Here is a 23,970-nt window from a genome sequence, read left to right on the forward strand (position 1 = left end):
GAGTGGAAAATCCCTAAAGGCAAAACAAAGACACTACGGTATTGATGCTAGCTGTTAAAAACCACAGAGGCTGGATGAGTCAGGGAAGACTCAAAGCCATGCAAGAAGTGGGCAGAGGAGAGGAAAAGACAAGCATGGTTTCACAGCAACAGAGACACTGGTTTAGCTGAAGCATTAACTAAGGTCAGAGAAAACAAGCTGACCTAGAGAGAGAGGCTCTGTGGTTCAAATCATGCCAGGGACTCCAGTAGAAGGATCCTGGATACCCCCAAGGGACTCTGACCCCAGCCCTAAGAGTGCTCTACAGTGATGAGGAAACAGAAGCAGGGGAAAATGTGTGCAAGGTTTATTATTTCGTCTCGATCTCTTAACTGGTTACCTAATGAAGAGCAATAGTATATTAGAATCCTGTACAAATTTATGTGTGTGTTACACTTATCATGTGCCCTTGAAGAATTACCCTCTGGCTGCATGGCTGGAGTTCTGGGAGAGTGTATTTTAGCTATGTGGGCGTCAGCACTCGTTCCAGTGGCTAGGAAACTGGATCGTAGGGTTGCAGCTCTCAGAAGGGGATACTAGACAGAGGATCTGCACCCCAAGAGGCTGCCTAGAGACCCCAAGTGAGGGGCAGTGCCTGGACTCTGTTCAGATTCAGTGTTTACAACAGTCTGGTGAGTGCCTAAGGTGGGGCATTCAATGAGATCTGTGACACTTGGGTTTTGGCAAGTGGCTCTGTTTGGTTGTGTAGCCACTGGTCATGCTCTTGCACCAACCCTAATCTCTGTGTGCATAGTGCTGCCCATGGAGCAGTGCATCCTACTGTGCAGGCAGATTTAGCTCCATGTGTGAACTCTGCAGATGCACCACCATGTGCAACAGATTTGTGCGCCTGCAGTGTGGGGGAGCAGAATTAAGTCTTAGGGTTTAATTTAATAGTCACAAAAACCCAAGAGTCTTAAACATTTCTTGCTATGGCCCAGTAGACAGATCAGGTTAAAACCTCTGTACCATTCAAAGCTCAGAAAGCTGCAGATCCTGGCCCTATGGCAGGCTGAGAGGTTGGCCTGTAGAAGAAATCTCATAAACACTGGGTTTATGTTGCAGAGTTGGCTTGAAAGCTCAGATTTCATAGATGTAAGCAGAGTCAGGATGAGCTCTACCCTGACATCTGGTGGTGAATTATGGGGAGTGTGGAAAGGAATTTTAGGTATTTGCATTGGCACACTCACCCCACCTAGCATAGCCCACGGCAGCCTGGGATGGTTAGTTTGACAGCTCTGGGATACCCAATTTCTTTGTTATTGGGGCAGGAGGAATAAAGTGTTGTCACCCTGATTATGTGAATGAGGATCTATGAGACTGCTTTATGACAGAGATGTCTCAATATCAATTGAGTAGCACTTGCTAGACAAGGGACATGGGTGCCAAAACCCACTGAAATGAGAGAGATTGGGGACTGGTGTGTGTACCTGATGCTATGGGCCCCTTTTGAGGGCCTGGTACACCAATTGCACATCCTCCTCTCTCCACTGTTGAATAGTAGAACTAATTTTGATTCCATTAGGAGTCCATCTAGAGGCTGCTGAACTGAATTCATGTTGGGTCAATGGTGCACCGGCACTGGGGCTCCCCTACTACAAGCTGAAATCACTAAGCGTTGAAATCATTAAAGAGCTAAGTTTACTGAGCTGAGCTCACTGAGTGCTGTGTTAACTAGTGGGAGAGCCTGAAGATCTATTGCTAAGCAGCTGGCAGAGCAGTTTGCAGCGTGTTGGAGCAGCCCATGGAACAGTGAGCGGAGTGGAGTGGTTTGTGGGGACAGCTGGAGTGGCTCATGGGTCGGCTGGAGGAGCGGCAGAGCTGGTTGTGTTGAAGGCTGCAGCAAAACTCCTCAGAGAGGCAGAGCAGTTGGCCCTGGCCCACGTAAGGTGCCCCTTAACACCCTGTGTGTGCCCCCCCCCATTTCCACCCACGCTAGGGGGGTAAAACTCTGAAGATAAACTTTTGAACTCTGGGGTGGCACTGACCAGAGACTTTCGAGTTGTTGGACTTTGGGTTGATTGGACTTAAGACCCTAAGGGGGAAAGGACATTGCCAAACGTACTTGGAGGTGGGTTTTTGCTTATGGTTTGTGTTATAATCCTGTTTGTGGTGTTTCTCCAACATGATGCCACATTTTTCCCTCCTTTATTAAAAGAATTTGCTACACTCAGACTCCGTGCTTGCGAGTGGGGAAGTATTGCCTTCTAGAGGCGCTCAGGGGGGCGGTATGTAATTGTCCCAGGTCACTGGGTGAGGGCTCGAGCTGGTTTTGCATTGTGTTATTGAAACGGAACCCCTGGATACTGAACCCGGCCCTTGTTGCTGCCAACTCAGAGGGGCAGAAGGGTTACATATACATGTGGTCTCCAATTTTTATTTGCCATAAATAATCCTCTTCACGCCTGGCAATCCCCTAACTATAGCGGTGCTACAAATGGGAATTACATTCTAGGTGACAGTGGATGGGTGCAGTAGGCCCTCATTAATAGAATCTCCAATATAGTGAGATACATTATTTGAGAGTGCTAAGGATCTCCTTCCCAACGGCTGAAGCATTGCAGTTGGCTGTGTTTAGGTTTTCCCTTTCTCTTTTCTGGGAGCCCTAGAAAGTTCTGCCTCTTTGAGAATTCCCCTGGGAGTTCTCACTGCATTGAGGTGACCCCAAACCACCACCAGCACAATGTGTCTGAGAAGGAGGGGGAAGGAGATTCTGGTGCCTTTCCAAATGCAACAGGACAGTAGAAAAAGTAACAGCCTCTCTCTCACATCCACAATGGCAGCAACATTGGTGGGTCTCCTGCTCACCCCCCACCCCCAGTTGCAAACTGGCAATTCTAATGGGACTGGTGGGATAAAATTGCATTTTCCTTCCATGCAGCATAGAGTAATTTGTTTCCTTGCTTGCTTGTATTGTATTGCTGTAGTGGGAAGGACAACAACTGATAAAATGAAAAAGAAAGAGAAACTCCATAAGTGATTTCTCCCTTTATTTATGTTGACATCCTCTGGCAAAATATAAAAATAGATTTCAGTGTCTGACAGTTTTGTTGCTTCTTAATCTCAAGCTGGCACTTAGGCGTTCACTTCACTCGCATCGCTGATGTGCTGTACCTTACTAGCAAGAGATCATGTAAAGGACAGAATTCACTGGGCAGGGCAAATCTAAGGTAAAGAAAGTCAAACCCAAAAGCAATCCACAGTTTATTTATCTTGGAGGAGACACAGAGACCTAATCCTGCTGTCCCTTTAACTTCAGTGTCAGGAGAACTCGTGAATGAAGAGAAGTACAACTAGGGACAAAGATCTCTCCCCACCCCCAGCCCAGCAAAGAAGAGTACTTAATAGTACAGTTATAATTGAAAATAAAAGCCACTGGTTTCCGCTATAGTTTTCCCAGATAATATCCCATTTGCATGAGAAATGGGTAGTGAATCCCCTTACATGGGACTATTTGTGTAAGAATTTGCAGGACTAGACTCTAATATTGGGCTACTTGAAATAAATGCTGGCAGGATGAGCAAGGTATCAGTCCTCAGGGATCAGCTCTGGAAAACAAACAAAAAGCATTACTTGGATTAATTTCCCAGCCTCTCTCCACCCTCCCGCCCACCTCACCCCAAGCATTGGCATTCCTCTGCCCACATTCACTTGCTCTCTCAGTTGTGGGGCTAGTGATTTGAGCTGGTTGTGAATTTTTCTAGGACACAGGAGTTAATTGGAAAATGCTGATTTGTCAAATCCAAAATCTTCCGTGAACACATGTCAGGTTTGTTGAACTTTCCACAAATCCTAGGCAGGTTTCTACCTGTTTCCTGCCTGCTTTCCTGGAGGGTTCTTGGGGACTCTGAGCCTGCACCCCGCACCCTGTCCAGGCTTGGGGACCCCAGGCTTCCAGGCTCCCTACTGCAGATCTGGGCTTGCGCAGGGGCTCTCAGCATTTTCAAGTTTCCTGATGTGGAGCTGGGAACCTGGAAGCCCAGGAATGCCAGCCTAAGATGGGATGGGCTTTCAGAGTCCTCAACAGCCCCACCATGCAGAATGCTCTGGGGCCAGGCACCCCATCATTTCCAAACTTTTGGGGCAGCTGACTCCCCAGGCTACAGGAGTCTGGCAGCTCAGAGTCAGGTGGTTTAGGAGTTTGGAAGTCCTGGGTTCTCCAGTGCCAGGGCAGTCTTCATGCCATGGCTGCCCTGGAGCTGCAGACCCCAGGATCTACAGTATCTGCTGAGTATCACTAATTCTGTTTCACTGCTGCTATTCAGTGGTGAGTAACCCTGAAGCTGACGACTATCATGTCAGTTTCACCCAGCTGCTGCAGGGAAAGGAAGGGAGCATACTTTGTTTCAAAACCACCATGTTTTGTTGTTTCCTAAATGAAATTTTTCAAACTGTCTGGTTTGCAAGAAATTTCAAAATTTCACAAAAATTGGACATTCAGAGTTTTGAGCTGCTCTTTTAGAGGGATCACTAACCTTTCTGGTGGATTCCTGTCTCAGAAAAAAGCACCCCGATTCTCCCAGCTTTTGCATAATAGTATCCTCACTCTCATAGATTCATTGAAAAAATAATAAACCCTCCAAAACCTCTAAGCCTGCCTGGAAGTGTCAGGCAATGAAGAAAGAGAGAGAACACATATTTTATAACTCATGAAGGTGTTCAAATACCATGGTGATGAAGACCATGTAAATATCCATCATTTAATTGCACTGGTATGTCTGCCTTACTCGTATTTTTTTATTGCATGCTGCTGTAGGGAGTATCTTAAACAGTTTCTTTGATATAACAGGTGCAATTCAATTATTGCCATGCTTGGTTAAACTTTTGATGTTCCCTAGGGATTGCATAGGAAATGACTTTGATGGATCACAGTTCCACTTGAAACAGAACTAGGAAAGATTAGTGTGTCTCCGGCACAAAGATTCCACACACCTAATTTTTTTGTTCTGATGAGATAATTTTTCTAATTAACCTTGATAACATTTCTCAGATATATAGGCCGATTCACACATAGATAGAAATGTATTTTGAGAAGGAATGTTTTTGTTCTCCTTTGAAAGTCTTGGATGCTGAATGTTAACGCCTTGCTGACTGTTGTATACATTTTTGGGATCAAAAACTGAAATTCTTTAACCCAGCATTGTAGATCTGTATTGCATGCAGGAGCATATGACATACATTAATAGTTATCCAACCTGTTGGATACACATTCATTGAGAAACGAAAGCGGTAAGTTGCGTTTAAAAAATAATTATAATAATTATTCTCCTTAAAGACTTGTACCTACTTCAGAACTGAAATGTCTGATGAAACCATCATTTATGAGGGAATATTTTATAGCATGCATGACTAGGGTAAAGGTGCATTATTTTATACTTTGCCCAATGCTCAGCAATTAACGTAAACAAAATGTGCATTTGTCAGTGCAAACCATTCTAAAGATTAAAGCCCAGATTTTAAAGGACATTTAGATGTTGCTCAGCATTGCAATGGACTGATTTAGGAGCCTAAATTTCATTGTCAAAGGGGATTTTAGACACTTAAGCGTCTAAACACCATTGACTCTCAATGTGATTTTGGCTCCTAAATGTCCAAATCCCTTTTGAAAATGAGATTTAGTCTCCTAAATCAGTTAGGCCTCACAATGCTGAGTGCGGCAATGCCTAAATACTTTTTTAAAACCTGGGATTAAAGTAAAATGTAAGATACTGCAAAAGATTAGTATTAAGTGTTAGAGGTGCTTTGCACTGGGCAATACACAAAGTCCTTATCTCAGAGGCTTTGTACTCTAGATGATAGACTCAGAAGGCAGGATTTTCACAAGAGCATAAAACACATTGACTTTTAATGGGACTTATGCTCCTATATCTCTTAGGTGTTTTTGCAAATTCCATCCAGAGAAGTCAAAATGCATTAGGAAATCCAGAGGAAGGTTTGATGACTTCAGATCCTTTTTGGGGCCGGATTATTTTAATGTTGGCCTGGAGGTGACAATTGACTGAAATGAATTACTCTAGACAGGTCACGTGGAAGAAGTCAGTCTTTAGCAGGATTCTGTAAAGTGCTGAACATTCCTCTGGGGTGCTGAGTGTATTCAGCTCCCCCTGACCTCACTGGGAATAGAGTATTCAGTACCTTGCAGGATCAAGCCATATGTAAAGAAACTATGGGTACCTAGTAGACTAGGATTGGGAAAGTATCATTTCAGGCCCAATTCTATGAGCCTTACTCATGTGCAGTAGTATCTTACTCACCAAGTGGTCCTGTTGATTTCAGTGGGGCTATTTGTACAGTTAGATACTTCTCAACATTCTGGCCCTCTGTTCTGGCTAGTGGAAAATTTTCTGCTAAAACTGCCCCCCCCCCCCACCGCCCCCATGGAAAACTGGGGGTTTGACTCAATGAAAATGTTTGTTTGTGGAAGGTGCCTGCTTGCCTCAAAATTCTGTGGATTTTTGTTTGTTTGTTTATTTGTTTTTAAAAACCCCAAACCAGAAATCTGGCAGTTTTAGATCATATTTTTCAGTTGCCAAGCCTCCCCTCCATAAATAAATAAAATAAAATAAGTGGGTTTCAATGAAGAAAAAAATGTTAATTCTTTTCAAAATTTTCCCTGGGGGAAAAATAATCCATTTTCTGAGCAGCTCTGCCTTCCGTAGATAGGGGACAGCATGGAAGAAAATGCACAAAGAGGAATGGCAGAGTGCACACACAATAGTTGCCAAAGCTGACTCATTGTGAATGCAAATTGTTCATGACAATTGGTTCATGACTGTGTCAGTTCACATTTCTGAACACCGGACTATAGCTCTGACCAGTTTACATGTGTCTAAAAGATTTCTAAAATTCTTAATATCGTTCTCTGTCTCCCAGAAATCTTCTGCAACAGAAGCAGAACAAATTCAGAAACTCTAATAACACAATCAGCCACCATTTTTTGCTGAATTGATTTTTAGCTTAATAAAAAGAAATATAAAAGACAATTTTTCTGGACAAACTTTACAAAAGTTAAGGGAGAGGTGTTGTGTGTTTGCCTTTTGCAAATTAAAAAGAAATCAGTCCTGGGGAATTAGCATAACTGCTTTTGACTTCCTCAGGGAAAACCTATTCCAACTCCCATTGAAGTCAATGGAAGACAGGCTCATATCTAACCAGCTGTCCAGTTACATGTGACTTTACAAGTCATCTACCTTTTGTACCAGCAAAGCTGTACATTTGTGGATGATGTCTGGTCAATAATCACTTTGTGGGTAGCCTTTGTTTACCTGTGGTGAGACATAATGCCCTGGTAACAATGTACTGCCGCTTTCTGAAAATGACCCCCAGTATCACACAATAAAACATGTTAAATTCCTGTTTCAATCATACAGTAGAGATAAAAGAGGAGACTACTTCTTCCTTTAAGGATCCACTAAAACACTGACCTAGCAATGCCTTTCACTGCAGTGTGACCAGAAGATTGCCATTTCAGTTTATTCACCTGAGCCACAGATAAATTCTTCAAGATGATTCAGGGAATCAAAGGCAAAATCTCAGGCTCAGAGGTATGTACATTTCTCACACTCACAGGAGGATGCTAACTTGAGAATGCATTACAGTCCTCCTTTTTTTAAAATTCTGCAGCATATTGTCCTTCTGCCCTAGAGCCTTTGCCATACCTTTGAAAGAACGCTGTTAAAGAGAGAACAGATGGAAATAATAACTACTTATAGAGAACATTGCAACAAATACACAATGCATATAAGGTCTGATCCAAAGTCAGTAGAAAAGCTAGCTATCGCACTTACACCGCTTTCATCAGGGCTGCCCAGAGGATTCAGGGAGCCTGGGGTCCTTGGTGGCGGGGGGCCTCCGCCGCCAAATTGCCGCCAAATTGCCGCCAAAAACCCGGCACTTCGGCGGTGGGTCCCGGGGCAGAAGGACCCCCTGCTGTGGGTCTTCGGGCCACTTTGGCTGCGGGTCCCAGAGTGGAAAGACCCTCGCCACTGAAGACCTGAAAGAAGGAGGCTCCAAGAAGGCTGGCTTCAAAGTATTATTAAGGAAATGTGTATTGTACTAAAACTGATGGTTTTTGTGAGAGTTCATTATATAAAATCTCACCCATTTCTCCCTCCAATAAAATACATGCTCACTGATGAATATGATTTCAAAGGACAAACACTGACCAAGAAGCTTTGCTGACTATGAACAACATTATCTGATTAATAGTCAACCTTCCAGAACATCACATACAAACTTCTCCTTGCCTCAAGGCCTTGCACGGTCTGCTTCCTATTTACCTCTTTTGTCTCATCTTTCTGCTCCACTTGTTGCACCTTTGCTCCACCCAATCCACAAACCTAACTGCCTGCATTGTCTTTCTCACACTGTAACCTACATACCCTCTCCCATGCATTCCACTATGCTTGGAACACCACGCTAGCCTTTCCTCCTTCACGACCATGTTGTTCTTCTAAAAGATACAGTAGCAAATCACTCTCAGTCTTACGCTCCCACGGCACAGATGAAGAAAAAAGCAGCCTGTTCCCTGCTGAGTATACCCCTGGCATGGAGGAGTCCCCAGCAGGAAAGAGAGCCAGCATACTTGACTACTGTCACTGCTCCCCTCCCACAGACCCTGTTGTAGGGTTCATGTTGTGGGGGTGAAGAATTTGCCTCAAGCGATACCTGTAATTTGTTATAAAATTCTCTTTGTTAAAAATAATTGTGCACAGCACTTTAGGGATTGAATTGTGACTATATCTCCAGTGTTTCAGCCTGTGCAGCTGTGATGATCACATCTGAAGATCTCATTCTGTTAGTGGTATCAATACTTTGTTCAGGCACTAAGTGGCAGGTCTTACCTGGTGAGTTTCACTTCTAGACAAGGAAGAAAACAGTGTATAGTTTCTTTGACAAGTGAGCCTGCAGCAGATAAAGTGTTACCACAGTTCAGGAGAGTGATTGTTTCTGAAGCAGGAGAAGAGAACATTGGGACTGAAAAGAATGAATATTTTAAGCAACACAGAAGAAGAAAAATTAGATTTTTGTGTTAAAGGCTTGGCTGATTTTTATTGTAAAGAACTGAAAACAGGAATAATGAATAGAGCATACATCAGGCATCTATCTATCTGTCTAACTATTTGTCTGTGTATTGAATATATATTCTAATGTATACATCAGTGTAATTTTCCGGGCATTGTATACTTTACACAAGGCATAACAGATATTAGTTTAAAGTTAGTGTATTATATAAAATGCTTATGATATTTGCATGCACTGTATAAAAATAGTATGAAAGCTTTAGCCATAGAGAGTGAAATAGTAAGAAGGATAAGGGAAAGAGAGAGTTAAAGAAATTAAAAGACCATCTAAAAAGATGAACCTTCTGATAGGATTTAAACATTCTGTGGGATTCACGGAACTTAATCAAGAAAAGAAGCTTATTCTATCAATGTGGTGCACAATAACAGAAAAGGCAGAAGGACGTTGTAGAAAACAATTTTTTCTGTTATAAAATAAATGTCAAGAGAAATCAAGAGACTCCTCCCATGTCTGATGACCATCTGGATGGGTTTTCCAATAGAAACCTTACCAGGAACTCGAAACACATAGAAATTCACTCACCAGGTAGGAAAAAAATTAATAGCCTTTAAGACATTCCAGTGCAACGAAATCTGTGCTGTCAATATTTTTATTTAATATATAGATTCCTTTGTCTGCCTGTTTCTGTGGCTCATCTTGCAAAGCACTTCTTCTCTACTAGCCTCCAGAGTGTCAAAATCTGTTGAAAATGTGCTTATCTTGTTCACATATGATATCCATTTCTACAGCACATACCTATTTTCAAAGGCTGTTACCATAAGGCTCTATTAAAGTGTGGGCTTGTTTTACTCTGTATGACCAAACTCTGGTAACCTCCAAATACCATTAGCTGAAGCCCACTTGAATATCACCCTGAGCTGCACTAAGCTCCTCAGGTTGTACTTAGGGCCAGATCCTCAGCTGATGTAGATTGGCATCTCTCCAGTATAGTTCAGTGATTTGAATGGAGCCATGCTGATTTACACCTGTAGATGATTTGACCCTTAGTCTCCAAATCACACAGCACAATGAGGAGGTCCTCACTGGCCTGGAAAGGGCTGACTGGCTTGTCAGTCTGCTATCTGGGTTCATCTGCCCTGGGAGACAGTTAGGAAAATTCTGGCTAGTTTTAGAGGAGCCATGCTCCAACTAGTCTGGAAAGCCAGATGGCATTTCATTCTCTGTGCTCTGAGGTTGCAAAACCGGACCACAGACAGTTCAGACAATTGGCTAACTCAGTGATTGACCATGACCCCAATAAGCTGAAAGTTTGAGGTGCCAGCCAACCACATAACTGGGGAAATAATATAAAGAGGCAGAAATGTTTATTTTAATTTTCTTTGCATGTGTTTGTTAGGTTTTATGAATTCTGTTACATGTTTTTGAATAGACTGAGGGCAGCTCTGTCTCTGTGTTGCAGCTAGCTGAGATTGTGAATCAATAAAGGCAATAATAACAATGAATAGATACATTATAAATGAAAACGCTAATTTAAAAGGCTGGCAGTAGAGCTGACATATGTACTCAGTTTCAATCTCGTTATCCTTATGGGCTATTTCCGTGTTAACCGACATATCCGATATGTTGCAACTATTGGATCATTGGCTGCTGACACTGTATGCATGTCAAAAAAAAAGGCAACCATTAAACTTTTATGGCTGCTTACACTTCACAATTGTCAGCACTTCTTAGAACTCTGTCTTTTTGGAGAAAAACGGTCTAAACTTCTAGCCAAACCCCTTAAACTTCCAAAGCCAAAATGAGGGTCCAATTTTTTATTATCATGTCGGAAGCTTAAAATGTGGTGTCAATAATATTTTCTGCAAGTGATACAAGGTGGGTGAGGTAATATCTTTTGCTGGATCAACTTCTGTGGTGAGAAAGACCCATTTTTGAGCTTTCATAGAGCTCTTGTTCAGGCCTACAAGTTAGTTTATATGATTCCGCATTTCTGACTATATATAATTCACAACCATATAAATGTGAGATCACCAAATTTGAGTGAAACATAACATTTAATCTGAAGTTAGTGATATCCATCTGTTACCATTCCTAAGGATTTTTTGCAGAGCTGAAAGTAACTTAAAGGACTTACTGGTATGCTGGAGTCCTGAGCAGGCAGCAAGGTCTCATCCGGAAGGGGCTTGGCCTTAACTGGAAGAGGTGGAGCTGTTAGAGCCCCAGGCCTTTTAAATCGATATTTAAAGGGCCCAGGGCTCCAGTTGCAGTAGTGGCCCCGGGCCCTTTAAATAGCCGCTGGAGCCCCAGGAGTTCCAGCCACCTCTGCTACCCAGGGGCTCCAGCAGCGGGGCTCTGGCAGCAATTTAAAGGGCCTGGGGCTCCAGCCACTGCTGGGAGCCCCGGTCCTTTAAATTGCTGCCTGGGGAAGCCAGTCTGGTACTTTCTCTCACCTCTGATTTTTGGATGTAATTGTCATTTGCGTCATATATGTATCAATGTGAGCATGCTCAACATTTCGGCTTACTAAACTTGCACCCAATTTTGCATGTACAGTCATTGTGCCTACAAAAAGTGGAAAACATTGTTTGTGTTATGCACATCCAATAGTTCAATGCTACTCTGAAAGGGCACATCCTGACTGCGCGTTGTGTATTCTTGCCGCCATAAATAAATGCGTGAGCAAAATTGTGAAGGCCAATTTAGAGACCAAGTTGATATAGATAAAGATAGAGATTATATATCTAGGTATAGATATAGATATGTATAGTGTTGCTAAATGACGGTTGTAACTTGTCTCTTTTAAAAATTACCATAAAGCACAAAGGTCCCAAAGAGAAAATAAATGACAAAGTTTTAGAAAGGAAGTGTATACTTTAAAGTGCTTTTAATTCTAATAAAAGCTTCCTAAAATTTTTAAAGCAGATGGAGTGCACCTCTGCTAGCAAATATTACCTCAATGCTGGCATTTCAGACCTTGGGGGCCAGATTATTAGAAAATTTCTTTTGCTGGATCTCATACAAATCACTGTAATATGCCAAAATTGATTTGGCATGAAATCATCAATGGAATCACCAGAATACTAATAACATTTAAAGACCTGGGTGTCTAAATAAAAGGACCTAAAAAACAACGAAATAAAATTTCTTTGCTTTTCAGTGATGCAAAGAATCTGCAGCTCCCATTGAAGAGGCTGATATTCTTTAAAGGATTCAGCCTGGAGCTCAAACCTTTGCTTAGAGGCCTCAAACAGACTAACGGGTCACAGCCACAGCTAGACTCATCACTGCATCTTTCATGTGCGTTCCCTTCTTACCGAACCATAATGCTTGTCTGGCCTATGACCCCTCCACCACACCTCAGTCCTACAACCATTTAAGGAAACTTTCAAGACAGGCATGATCTAGTGGGCCAAGCACAGCATTTGGAGCTAAGCACTCCTAATCTCTTATCCCAGTTTTGACATGGATTCCCTTTCTGGCCTGGGAGAAAACCACCTCCCAGCTTCCGTTTTTCTCATCTGTAAAATGGGAATGGCTTTCTCTGTTTAGCACATGCACTGGAAAAATTAATTATATTCAGATAGTGTGTGTGAAACACTTGGATATTGTGCAAAAGGGCAATTCCCCCCAACTTTTCCTTTAAGAAGTTAAATTCTACACCATTTTGTAAATATGTGAATCTGAAAATCAGCATTTTGAACTGGTTTTTAAGGCAAAGAGATTTACATGATGTTTCTGTAATTAGAAACTTGGGGCCAGAGTCTCAGCTTCTCCAGCTTCAGTGAATTGCATTGAGTTGAACGGAGCTACACCAATTTACACCAGCTGAGGATGTGGGGCTTGACTTTTTAGGTAGGAATGTTTTGATAATGTTGGGAAAAGTATAGCAGTGAAGGGAATCTATGGCCAAACCACAACCTAAGGGACCTAAAAATGTCTGAAATGATTAATGAAATTGGAAGCCGCTCAGAAAAAAAAAAAGAAACTGAGTGTTTGGAGCAAAGGAATTAATTGAGAGAGGGATTCTCTTTATACTTGCTTTAGTAGGTCAAATGATTTATCCACTAAGATGTCTCTAAAGCTGCAAACACAAAGAATCAATCCAGAAGACATCACTTGAATGGCGGGGTGTACCAATGGATCAAGATACTGTTCTACCAAACTGTAGGTGGACAGTGAGTTAACAGAATCCAGAGCAGACTGTGTATCAATAATACCATTAACCAGAGAGTAAGGCAAGTAACATTTATGACAAGCAATCAGCTGAGTGTAATATGTTGCCTTTATTAATGCACAAATACAGCTCAGGATGAGAGAGTAGAAATTCTGACAGATTTTATTGGATGGCCAGTTTGGATTTCTGCCTCCTTCACTCAGGTATGCGGTATTTGTACCTTTACTATATAGCTCTACCAAAAACCCAGATGAATGAGGTCAAACGCATAACAATGTATTCCCCTTTTTGGTGGTACAAACTGAACTAAGAGACAGACTGTGTGAAAGTTAAAATAGGGACATGATGGTTTAATAAAGGCCTGATCAGATTCCACTGAAGTCAATAGATGTCTTTCCACTGACTTGCATAAAGTCCTGTATGAGAAACTTCAATGAAGGAATGATCAGTGGAATTCAGATTATATAAAGGGGAAAAGACAACAGCTCTAGTTCAAGTTAGTGGAAGAAACAGAATTAACTGGAGCCGAGTTCCAAGAAAATTTTCAATTGAAAAACCTCAGATCCTGAGCAATGAAAATAAAGTGTCAGGTGTTTCTAGCCCATGGCTGTTTGAAGATATTGACTATAGAGAAGTTTACATCTAGGACATAGAGGAGTATTAAGACTCTTGCTTCACCTGACTGCAAAGGAATAGTGGCAAATGATGCCGTTTCCCTGTCTACAGCATGCAGACTGATGGTAAATAAGCCTTTGGAAACAGAAGAAAAGAGGAAGCAGTGGCAGAATGTGTCATATTTGGAAAGTAAGTTGTGAAAACAACATTTGTCTTGCCCATATTTTTCAGAACCTATAGGTCCAAAACCAATAAAGGGAGCATTGTGTCACATTGCTGTATTATGTTGTATTTATTATTTTTTTCCAAACTGAAGTGCTTTGTGTGTGAGATTAAAAAGCTGCAAGTCTCAGGCCATCTGGCCAACCAAATGGATTCAGTGTAAAGGATCATTGCCAGATGTATGCCAGTTGTAAGTTAATTTTTGAACATATAAAATGCTTGGGGCTCTGTCTGTCTGCTATTCAGAGAAACCATGTTCCTATTTTCCAGATGAATCTAGATATAATTTCAATCTAGTCATCTGGCCTTCTCTCCTTCACATGGTTTTAGGGCATATTCTTTGTCTCTCACCAGCAAAAACTGTTGAGAGAGGATTTTGCATATATTTGACATGTGCCTGTGTATTTGATCACCGTTGTCTGACTTCACACAAGGGCAGGAAACAGTAGTTACGTTCATTAAGAAATTTCATTGAAATTGCTAAATTGAGAGAGAAATCTCACGGAGTTCTCTATATTAATGTGCACTTATACTTAAGTGCATCAACATTTATAATCAACTTGAAGGGTAAATATGTCAACAGTATTGTTTAGTTTGTAAGATGTTAATAGTGAAATTTAATTGATTTCATTTAGACTGAAAGTGGAAGTAATGAAAGATGTACTGAATTTAAATTTTGCAAATTATAAGGAAGATAAAGGGTGCTTTTTTATTATTGCAACTAAATTTACATAATGGGTCTGATGTATCTGGGATGTATATAGGCATTACAGAGCTCAACTGTGTATCCCCTGAAAGAGTGAATGGCTGGGGGCATTGGAAATGGATAGTACAGACTTCACTTCAAAGTTATCAGTTGAAATTCAAACTAGATCAGGACGCCTGGTGAATTTCCTGTAGTGAAAAATGGGAAGCAAAAGCAATTCAAAGAGGCTATGATATGACCAGCATGATGGGCAAAGAAAATCTCCTCAGAAGACTTTTTTTTTTTTTTTTTGGGTATCATAAGATTTATCAAACTCTGAGTTCCAGCTCTAGGAAGGAATCACTGAAAGTTGTTACAATCTGCAATATGAGCTTTTGTGTCAGGGGCTCTGCCATCTATATTTCCCCAGCACTGAGCATTCTGTTGGCAATCAGGAATCTGACTGGTGGCCTATGTGAAATGATGTGCTGAACTCATTCTAGTTCCTAACAGACAGGTGTTCACATCACCATCATCAGTGTCCTTGTTGGCAGTTTCAAGATATGGACACTGAATTACCATTCTACACCTATTTGGGGGCCCTGTGAATCATAGATGAAACTATTTTGAAGGGATGTAAAGTCACATGCTTCAGGGCAGAAGCCAACCTCTAACTTATGGAGGTTGGAATGAAACTATTCCTAAGGGGAGGTTATTCCATAACTGTCTGCAACAAGATGTATTGCACTTTCCTCTGAAGCATCTGGTACTGACCACTGTCGGACACAGGATGCTGGACCTGCTGGACCACTGTTCAGATCTGTTATGGCAATTCCTGTGTTCCCATTAGACTTTATAAAACTTAACTATATGCAGGCTAAACATGGGCTCAAATGTTTGGTATGTCAAAATAACAATAACAATTGCTAACATTTAAAGGACACTGTCAAGAGTAAAAGACTCTGATGACAGGGTAGCTGGTCCCAATCTAGTCAATTAAAGGGGGCTGGGCCACACTGCCCCTATAAAGAGTGGCCAGAGGGCAGAAAATGGGGAGGTATATGAGACCTCTGACTGGGGAAATGCATGGGGTTTCAAGTTCTCCATTGCTAAAACCAAAGGACTGATCTTTACTAAAAGGAAAGTTATGAAGGAATCCAGATTGCATCTGTATGGAGAACAAATAGATATAGTTAAATGGTTTAAGTTCTTTGGGGTAATATTTGATACTAAATTACTTTGAAAAGATTATACAAACTATGTTAAGGATAAATATACAGGAATGATTAACCTGCTTAGAAGTCTTGCTAGGACTAATTGGGGGGCAGATAAGAAAACAGTGCTGATAGTACACAGAGCCTTAATCAGACCAGTTATTGACTCTGGCTGCCAAGTTTTTGAGTCAGCATCAAAATCAGAACATAAAAAATTAGATTTAATACAAGCCCAGCCACTATGAATTTTGTGCGGTGCATTTATTACGTCTATATGCACTACACATAGCTTCTGGTGAAATGCCAGTTACAGTACGAATGAGACTGCTAGACTTAACTTTCTTGGCCAAAGCTAATGGGAACTGCAATGACAAAAGCACCAACCAAATATATGAGGACTGTTGGGAATTTGGTAGGCAAACTGTAGCACATGATGTTAGAATGCCACACGCTGCTCAAGGTGAAGTGTGGAAGCAGAAGCTGAAAGGCAACAAAAAGCTGAATGAAGTTAAAAGTCTTAGTAATGGGAAAATTTCATATGGATGGAAAGTCACTTGCCCAAACATGGATTTAGGTTAATTTTAGAAATTTAAGGGTAAAAAAGAGACAGTAATAATTAAAAATTAAGTGTACCAGCATATAGTGAAAACTGGAGTTGGTTTGGTGAAATATATACAGATGGGGTCCAAAAAAAAACCCCCAAAACAAGAAGAGTATAGACAGAATATTGCATACCAAAATTGGAAATTAGTACATCTAAAAGAATATCTGATTGTGTAGCTCTCATGACAGCTGAACGAGTAGCAATAACGCTAGCATTAAATTGGATCTGGGATGTATGTCCAGAAGCAGCAGTCATTTTTTCAGATCATCTGAGGCCTTATGGTAATCAGAGGGGTGTCTCAGTACATAGAAGTGATTTAATCAATAAGGTTATATTTCTAATAACAGAGTTAGTACAGCTGGGGATATGTGTAGCATTAGCTGGGATCCCAGTGCATATTGGGATAACGGGGAACAAAATGGCTGACCAAGCAGCTAAAAGTGCTGTAAGAAATGGAAGGATTGATACAGAAATACCCTTGAGTAAACAGGAATTCAAAAGCCTAGTACAGAAAAATTTAAAAGAGGAATGGCAAAAAAATGTAGATTAATGAAAAAAGAGGAGGAAGATTTTTTTTGAATTATGCTCTAGAATTGAGAATAATGACATCCTTCAGGGCCTGGAAAGGACTGACAAAGTGCTTTTGTTTAGCGTAATAACTGGCCATTGTGGCATAAACAAAAAAAAATCTGTTTTGAATAAATGGACACAAAGATGGACCCTGTGCACTCCGTACGGTGGAAGAAACAATTGATCACCTTTTATGGGTATGTAAGGGCTTTGATAAAGGAAGGGGGAAGCTCTCTAAGGAATTCATATGTCTTATGGTAACAAAAATCACATTATCTTATTTAGTAAAAACATCAGGGATATGGAATATTATTTTTGAAAAAGAGTCATATTATCTGAAAGACACAGGACAGAGTGAGAGAACATAAACTGCTAAGTATTAAGGAATTATAGTTGGTGGTGGCTATAAACTACTCAGTCAAGTCTGCTTCACTATAAAAAAAGAAAAAAAGAAATGGGGAGGTGAAAGGGAGTGATTGGGACGGGAAGCCATTATTTAATGAAGTAACTCTTGTGGTGCGTCCCTGGAGCCAGGGGCCAGAGGCTCAGCAAAGGGAAGGGAGGAGAGCTGACTAGAACTGGGAAGCTTCCAGGAACAGGAGTGCCAGAGTGCCTGGGAGGGGGGCCCTGAAGCCCTGCCCTATGACAGACCCAAATACAACTCTGTCCTGTAAAAATTTCAGTCTTCCCCTGAAGCCTGAGAGAAAGGAGTGAGTTAAAAGACTCTTCTGTTGCTTTACTTGCCTGTGTTAAGAGAACAAACCTTCTTAAAGTAGACTGAGAGTGACATTGGGTGTTTGGAAGCTGGGGAGAGCCCTGCCCTATGATAGACCCAAATACGACCCTGTCCTGTAAAAATGTCAGTCTTCCCTTAAGAACACATCCTTAATAACAAAGACTATCAGCCTTCCAAGACAAGCACTGATTCTAATCCTACGTTGCACTGAGTTCAGTTCAGTCACTCCAGACTTACAGCAGTGTTAGATCAGAATTGGGTGCAGTGTTTTTATGTTACACAACATGAACAAAATCATTCTGAATTTTACCATGTACAAAGTCGTCCAGGACTTTGCAAAATGTTTGTAATGAAACATGAAACTCAGCTGGTTGATGACAAACTCATAATATTTTTACATGCATCTGAGGAAGTGGGTATTCACCCACGAAAGCTCATGCTCCAAAACGTCTGTTAGTCTATAAGGTGCCACAGGATTCTTTGCTGCTTTTACAAACTCATAATACAGTCTAAGGCTACATCTTCATTACCCGCCGTATCAGCAGGTAGCAATCGATTGCTCGGGGATCGATATATCGCGTCTCATCTAGACGCGATATATCGATCCCCGAACGCGCTTATATCGATTCCGGAACTCCACCAACCCAAACAGAGTTGCGGAGTCAACATGGGGAGCCGCGGACATCGATCCTGTGTCGTGAGGACGGTGAGTAATTCGATCTTAGATACTTCGACTTCAGCTACGTTATTCACATAGCTGAAGTTGTGTATCTGAGATAGATTTTCCCCTGTAGTGTAGACCAGCCCTAAGTTTGTCAAAAGGATTGCTGAGCTTTTAAGAATACCTATGCTCTGTTTCAAGTGAATTAAAGCTATTTTATAGCTTCTCCCAGCAGTTATGTGAAATTCACTGGTTCTTACTGTTTTGATATGAAGCCAGGTGATAGTCAGTGGTTTCAACTGGTTTTTACTTTGAGTTTTTGGGTTTCTCTGAACCTGAAACTCTAGTGCAAACTCAGGAAGTTCAAAACCAAATCAAAAGGTCATACAAACCTCTCTGAACTAAAACTCCTGAATTGTTAACAGTTGTACTCAGGCCCAGAAGTAAAGAGGATTTTTTTTTGGGTGGGTTTTTTGGTATTTTTTTTTTGGTTTGTTTTTGGAGAGGGAGAGTGAGAGAGTGTGCAGGTGGCTAGGCAGTGAATATTAGTTTGGAGAATGTGCAACATTGTTCAAAAGAAAAGAGAAATTAAAAGAGGCAAATAAAAGCAAGCAGTAGTGCTGTCTAAGGCAGCATTGAACATAGAAATGAATGGCAGGTGGCAGACAGGATAAGGCCAAGATGAGACCCACAGCTAATAAAAACAGACTATAGTTATCTTACAAAGGCCAGGAGTAAGAACATTGCACTTGCATGTCCTTCCCATCTCCTCATGGTGATTATAGAATTTGCAACTCAAACAAAATTAATACATAGTTTACTTCCTGGGCCACATGTGGAAGAGGCCTATTTGCCTATCAGCCCTCTAATGACTTTGCTTTTAAGTGTGGCAGCCTACCTGGAACACTCACTTTGGCAGGGCCGGTGCAACCATTTAGGTGACCTAGGCGGTCGCCTAGGGTGCTGGCATTTGAGGGGTGCCATTTTCTTCAGCAGCGACCGTGGTAGCCTGATCTTCGGCCGCCCTGGTCATTGCCAGCATTTAGGTGGAGGGAGCTGGGCAGGGGAGTGCAGGGAGGGCCGCCTGCAGCAAGTAAGGGTGGGGAGACATGCAAGGGAACTCCCCGCTCACCCCTGCTCTGTCTCCTCCCCGAGCACGCCGTGGCCGCTTCGCTTTTCCCACCTCCCAGGCTTGCGGTGCTTAAGCTGATTGGTGCCACAAGCCTGGGAGGCGGGACAAGTGCAGCAGCCATGGCATGCTCAGGGAGGAGGCGGGGCAGGGGTGAGCTACTTCTCTTCTCCTGCCTCCCAGGCTTGTGGCGCCAATCAGCTTAGGCGCCGCAAGCCTGGGAGGCAGGAGAAGTGAAGCAGCGATGGCGTGGTCGGGGTGCTCGTGCACGGAGCAGGGGTGAGCTGGGGAGGGGGAGGTGCCTCAGGGCGGAGGGTGGGGAGCTGCTGCAAGGGGGGTGCCTCAGGGCAGAGGGGGGGAGCTGCCGTGGGGGGCAGGGGGGCGCAAGGTGGAAGTTTCGCCTAGGGTGCAAAACGTCCTTGCACTGGCCCTGACTATGGGACTTGTAGAGTCTCATTGCAGTAGCTAGGGCATCTTGGATCATCCTTCTGATGGACTCAATCCTTGAGGCTGCAACTTTTTAAATATTTGTCCATATATATTGATTGATAGTGATACTTTCAAACGTGCCCACTCACTACACTATTTATATAACAAAAATCCCCACAACTATAAACTCTTGTCCCACCCAAAACCAGCAGCAAAGCTCCAACCTCACTACAGCCCAATAGGTGGGAATGTCCCCACAAGAACTCCACATCTCCCCATCCCCCAACAATTTGCTCCACCCTCTTGAAAAGCCCACCACAAAGACAGGCCTTGCAGCATGCCCTGCAGGCCAGCACTCCTGGACTGTTTTCCAACAAGGACAAAAAACAGCTAAGGGGACTCCTCTTGGAGAACACTCTACTACCAGGCGCCTCTCTATTATATCAAGGGGGCTGCAGCTCAGGCAACTTCACCAACCAAAAGTGTGTAGTATGGCACTAGTAGGAGTAGTGGTCTTTCAGGGAGCAGGTCCAAGCCATTTATAGGTCAGAATCAACACCTCGTAGACCCCAGCAGCTTAAAATGCTCTTAAATCTCCCAGCACTTAGTCAATCCTCATTCATTCTGCATAACATCTCTATGAGAGCTCCTTGTCCATGCATATAAAACCAGAACCCTCTTAACTGTTATTTCAGAGTGTGACATTGTTTCCTTTTTTCTCCACCCTGAGTCTTGTTAGTCTTTAATACAAGAGACTATTGGCCTAAAGAAAGAAAACTTTTGATTGAAAATCAGAGACAAATGAGAGATGCCGAAGCTGCTCCTCACACTCTTAAATCTATAAAGGGAATGCCTTGACTGGATAAGAGGACTTTGCATGGATATTATACCTATGTTACATTCAGATACAAAAAATAATGCCAGAGAGAACATTTTTTGGGGGGGGTGTTAGTTAAAAATTCAAAGATGTTGGTTTTATTTAAGCTGGCCAGCCTGCCTGTTATCTCAGTCAAGAAATATGTGACCCATGCCTGCTCTCCCTATCCTCCCCTCCCCAAACCAATGACAGTTTTGTTATGAACTTTAATGGAAGTTGGAGCAGGTCTATGCTTGTGAATGTCAGGCCACCACTGGCTGAGTCATCATCCATCCTTTTTGTTCCATAATACATTTGAAGGATGGGTATGACTGGATGCAGTAATACTACTATATAAAGTGAACACACTCACACTATTGCTATGTATGTCTGAAAGGACAATATTTTACAGATTCGACCCTTCTGATTCATTGGTCCAAATCCTCATCTGATGTAAATCAGCCACAATTAACACCATTACAGACCACGATCTGGCCTCCTGAAGATAATGAGGTTGCACAGATGTATCTGAGAGTAGAATTTGGCCCTTAATATTTACAGAAATAGAAAAAAACACACTAGTGTTACAAATTCTGGCATTACAAAACTCTCTTTTATCTGAAATGCCTTTGTGTTTTAGGGTATGTCTACACTGCATCTAGAAGTGAGCCTTCCAGCCCAGGTCCGCAGATTCCCATTAGCAGGGCTCACACTAGTGAGCTAAAAATAGCTGTGTAGATGTTGCTTTGATGCAAGGTGATCTGGAGCTCAGGTTCTCAAGCTTGAGAGGTAGAGTAGTGGTAGGCTGTTAGAGTGCTAGTGCGTGTGGGCTTTGCATGCTCTGTAGACATGACCATAGAGTCTAAAGATTCCAACAGTGGGCCTTAGAATGTAGAGAATCTGTTCTTGCACTGTGCAGGAGAAAGAGCTTTGCATGGACTACTCAGAGGGCCAGAACTGTGTATTTTGGGAAAAGCTTGGCTGGCAGTTTTTGAGTAAATGCACATATGGGGCAGATTTTCAGAAGTGCTGAGCACAGCTCCAGTTAAAGTCAACGGGAGCTGCAGGCATTAGGCATTTCTGAAAATCAGGCTCTCACTGTGCATATTTAAAGGATAATTGAAAGATTGGTACTTGAGAATTTTGAGACAGAAGGGCTGGCAGACACTGTTCTCATTCAAACTAGCTTTAATCATTGTATGTTTTTCTTTAGATAAATGCACAGTAACAGTACTTCAGTGCAATAAAGAATAACACAAGCACAGCAAGAGCATGCAGATTACACACTGAAAAAGAATACATGTGGTTTTGACTGCTGCTTTCCAGAGAGGAAGATGGCATTGCAAAAATGGCAGCCCTTAAAAATCATTTGTCCTGAGATATTAGCAATTTTTTTTCTTATGAAAACTCATTCAGAAAAAAAACCAGGGAAATTAAACATAGTAGATTCCATATAAAGGAAGAACAGCAAATTGAGCAAAAAGAGGATTATGAGAACTAAATCTTTTGTTCAGAGAGTGATTAAAAAGCATTAAGTTAGATTAAGTCAATCTAGAGCTTAACTGTCTGAACCTGCTGTCTTGTTTTTCTGCCATGTGGTTTGTCATATATTAAGAATCGACTAGAAGGCAGCTCGTTAGGCGGGTTTGAGCTGGGCAAGTTGTCCCACTTCTAAACCATTACACTTGAGTAATGCCAGTCAGACATAGGCTTTGCCTTGCTGCTGTTCAGACAACATTTATTGTTGTTGTCCATTAGTGATCACAATGGGCTAAGCACTGTACACATAGGAAGGAAGGCATTGTCTTTGCCTTGAGGAGCTGAAACTCTAAAATACGTACTATGAGGGTTCCAACAAGCAATGATACTCTGCTTCTTGTGGCCAATGGAGAATTTCCAGTATAAATCACTTCCTCTGTCTATCCAAGAACAAATCAACTACAGTTCTTAATTGAAATAATGAAAGTATCAAGCTACTTGCTGTTTGCCTTGTATTTTGAATGATTTTTCTTGGTCTGTACTTAGATTAGATCTGGACAATCCAAGGCCACCGCTATGGGTCATCTTTGCCTCATGTCAGCCTGTCTGTTTAAAGGAGCATCCTTGGTTTACAGCAATGAGTAACTATATGAAATGAGAGTTGACCATTGGCTTTAAATCATACAAGGAAGAGATGGAAAAGACCTATCATCCAAATGTTTGTTCCCCACTTGTCTGCTGCTCCCACAAACATCTCCATGTTTTTTTAAATGGTGCCATATATATTTAGTTGACCTTCCTTACCTTGGTCTATATAACAAGTCCTTCCCTCACACTATTGTAATCTAATTAGACAAATTAGAGGCAGAGGGTGGCTAAAAGGGTGCAGCATTAAAACCAAGATGTGCTTATTGTGTTGCTTAGTTCCACAGCCTTTGTTGTTTACTGTCTCTACTTGGTTGTTTTGAATTGGGTTGAAGAGTTCAGAAATGTTGGTTCTCTCTAACCTTGGTGGATACTTTATTTTTCCAGGCATTTTATTGTCTTCCATGTAATCTGGATTATATCCAAACCTAATATCTCCACAAAACTACTTTTGCAAGGGTGAAGCTATTTGAATCATAAAAGTTAGACGGGGAAAAGTTAGAGTAGGTTATTTAGTCCATCCCCCAGCTAACTGGGGATTGTTCCCTACAGGATATGCTCTAATGCTCTGCTATAACCAAACAGAGGAGAGATACTTGCTCCCAAGAAGCCTTTACACCAATTTATAGTCTTATGAAAACTTAGTATTTGTACTTAAATTAAATGTACTTTCCTATTCCTGTTGCACCACCTGATAACTCTCCTACATCCAAAATATCTTAGATAAAACTAATCAGCAATTTATATGTCCTCAGAGCAACAAATGTAAAAGTCAGTGTGCAACTGCATCATGATATTGATGTGCGATGAGCTCAGAATATCATGATATCCATTGCAATCACATTTTTGCTGCCCTAGAATGTACTAGCATCTGAACAGCAAGCACTC

General features: G+C 41.8%; 1 protein-coding gene across 1 annotated transcript in view; it reads right to left on the reverse strand.

Moving 5' to 3' along the window:
• Positions 1–3,028: 3,028 nt before the first annotated feature.
• The window catches only part of HNMT (histamine N-methyltransferase), a 69,559-nt gene continuing 48,617 nt past the window's right edge, over positions 3,029–23,970 (reverse strand). The window contains exon 6 of the mRNA XM_050969341.1: positions 3,029–3,587. Within this exon, the coding sequence (XP_050825298.1) occupies positions 3,568–3,587 (20 nt within the window). The 3' untranslated portion in view covers positions 3,029–3,567. The remainder of the gene's footprint in view (positions 3,588–23,970) is intronic.

The sequence above is a fragment of the Gopherus flavomarginatus genome, chromosome 10, assembly GCF_025201925.1.
Source record: "Gopherus flavomarginatus isolate rGopFla2 chromosome 10, rGopFla2.mat.asm, whole genome shotgun sequence".
Lineage (NCBI taxonomy): Eukaryota > Metazoa > Chordata > Testudines > Testudinidae > Gopherus > Gopherus flavomarginatus.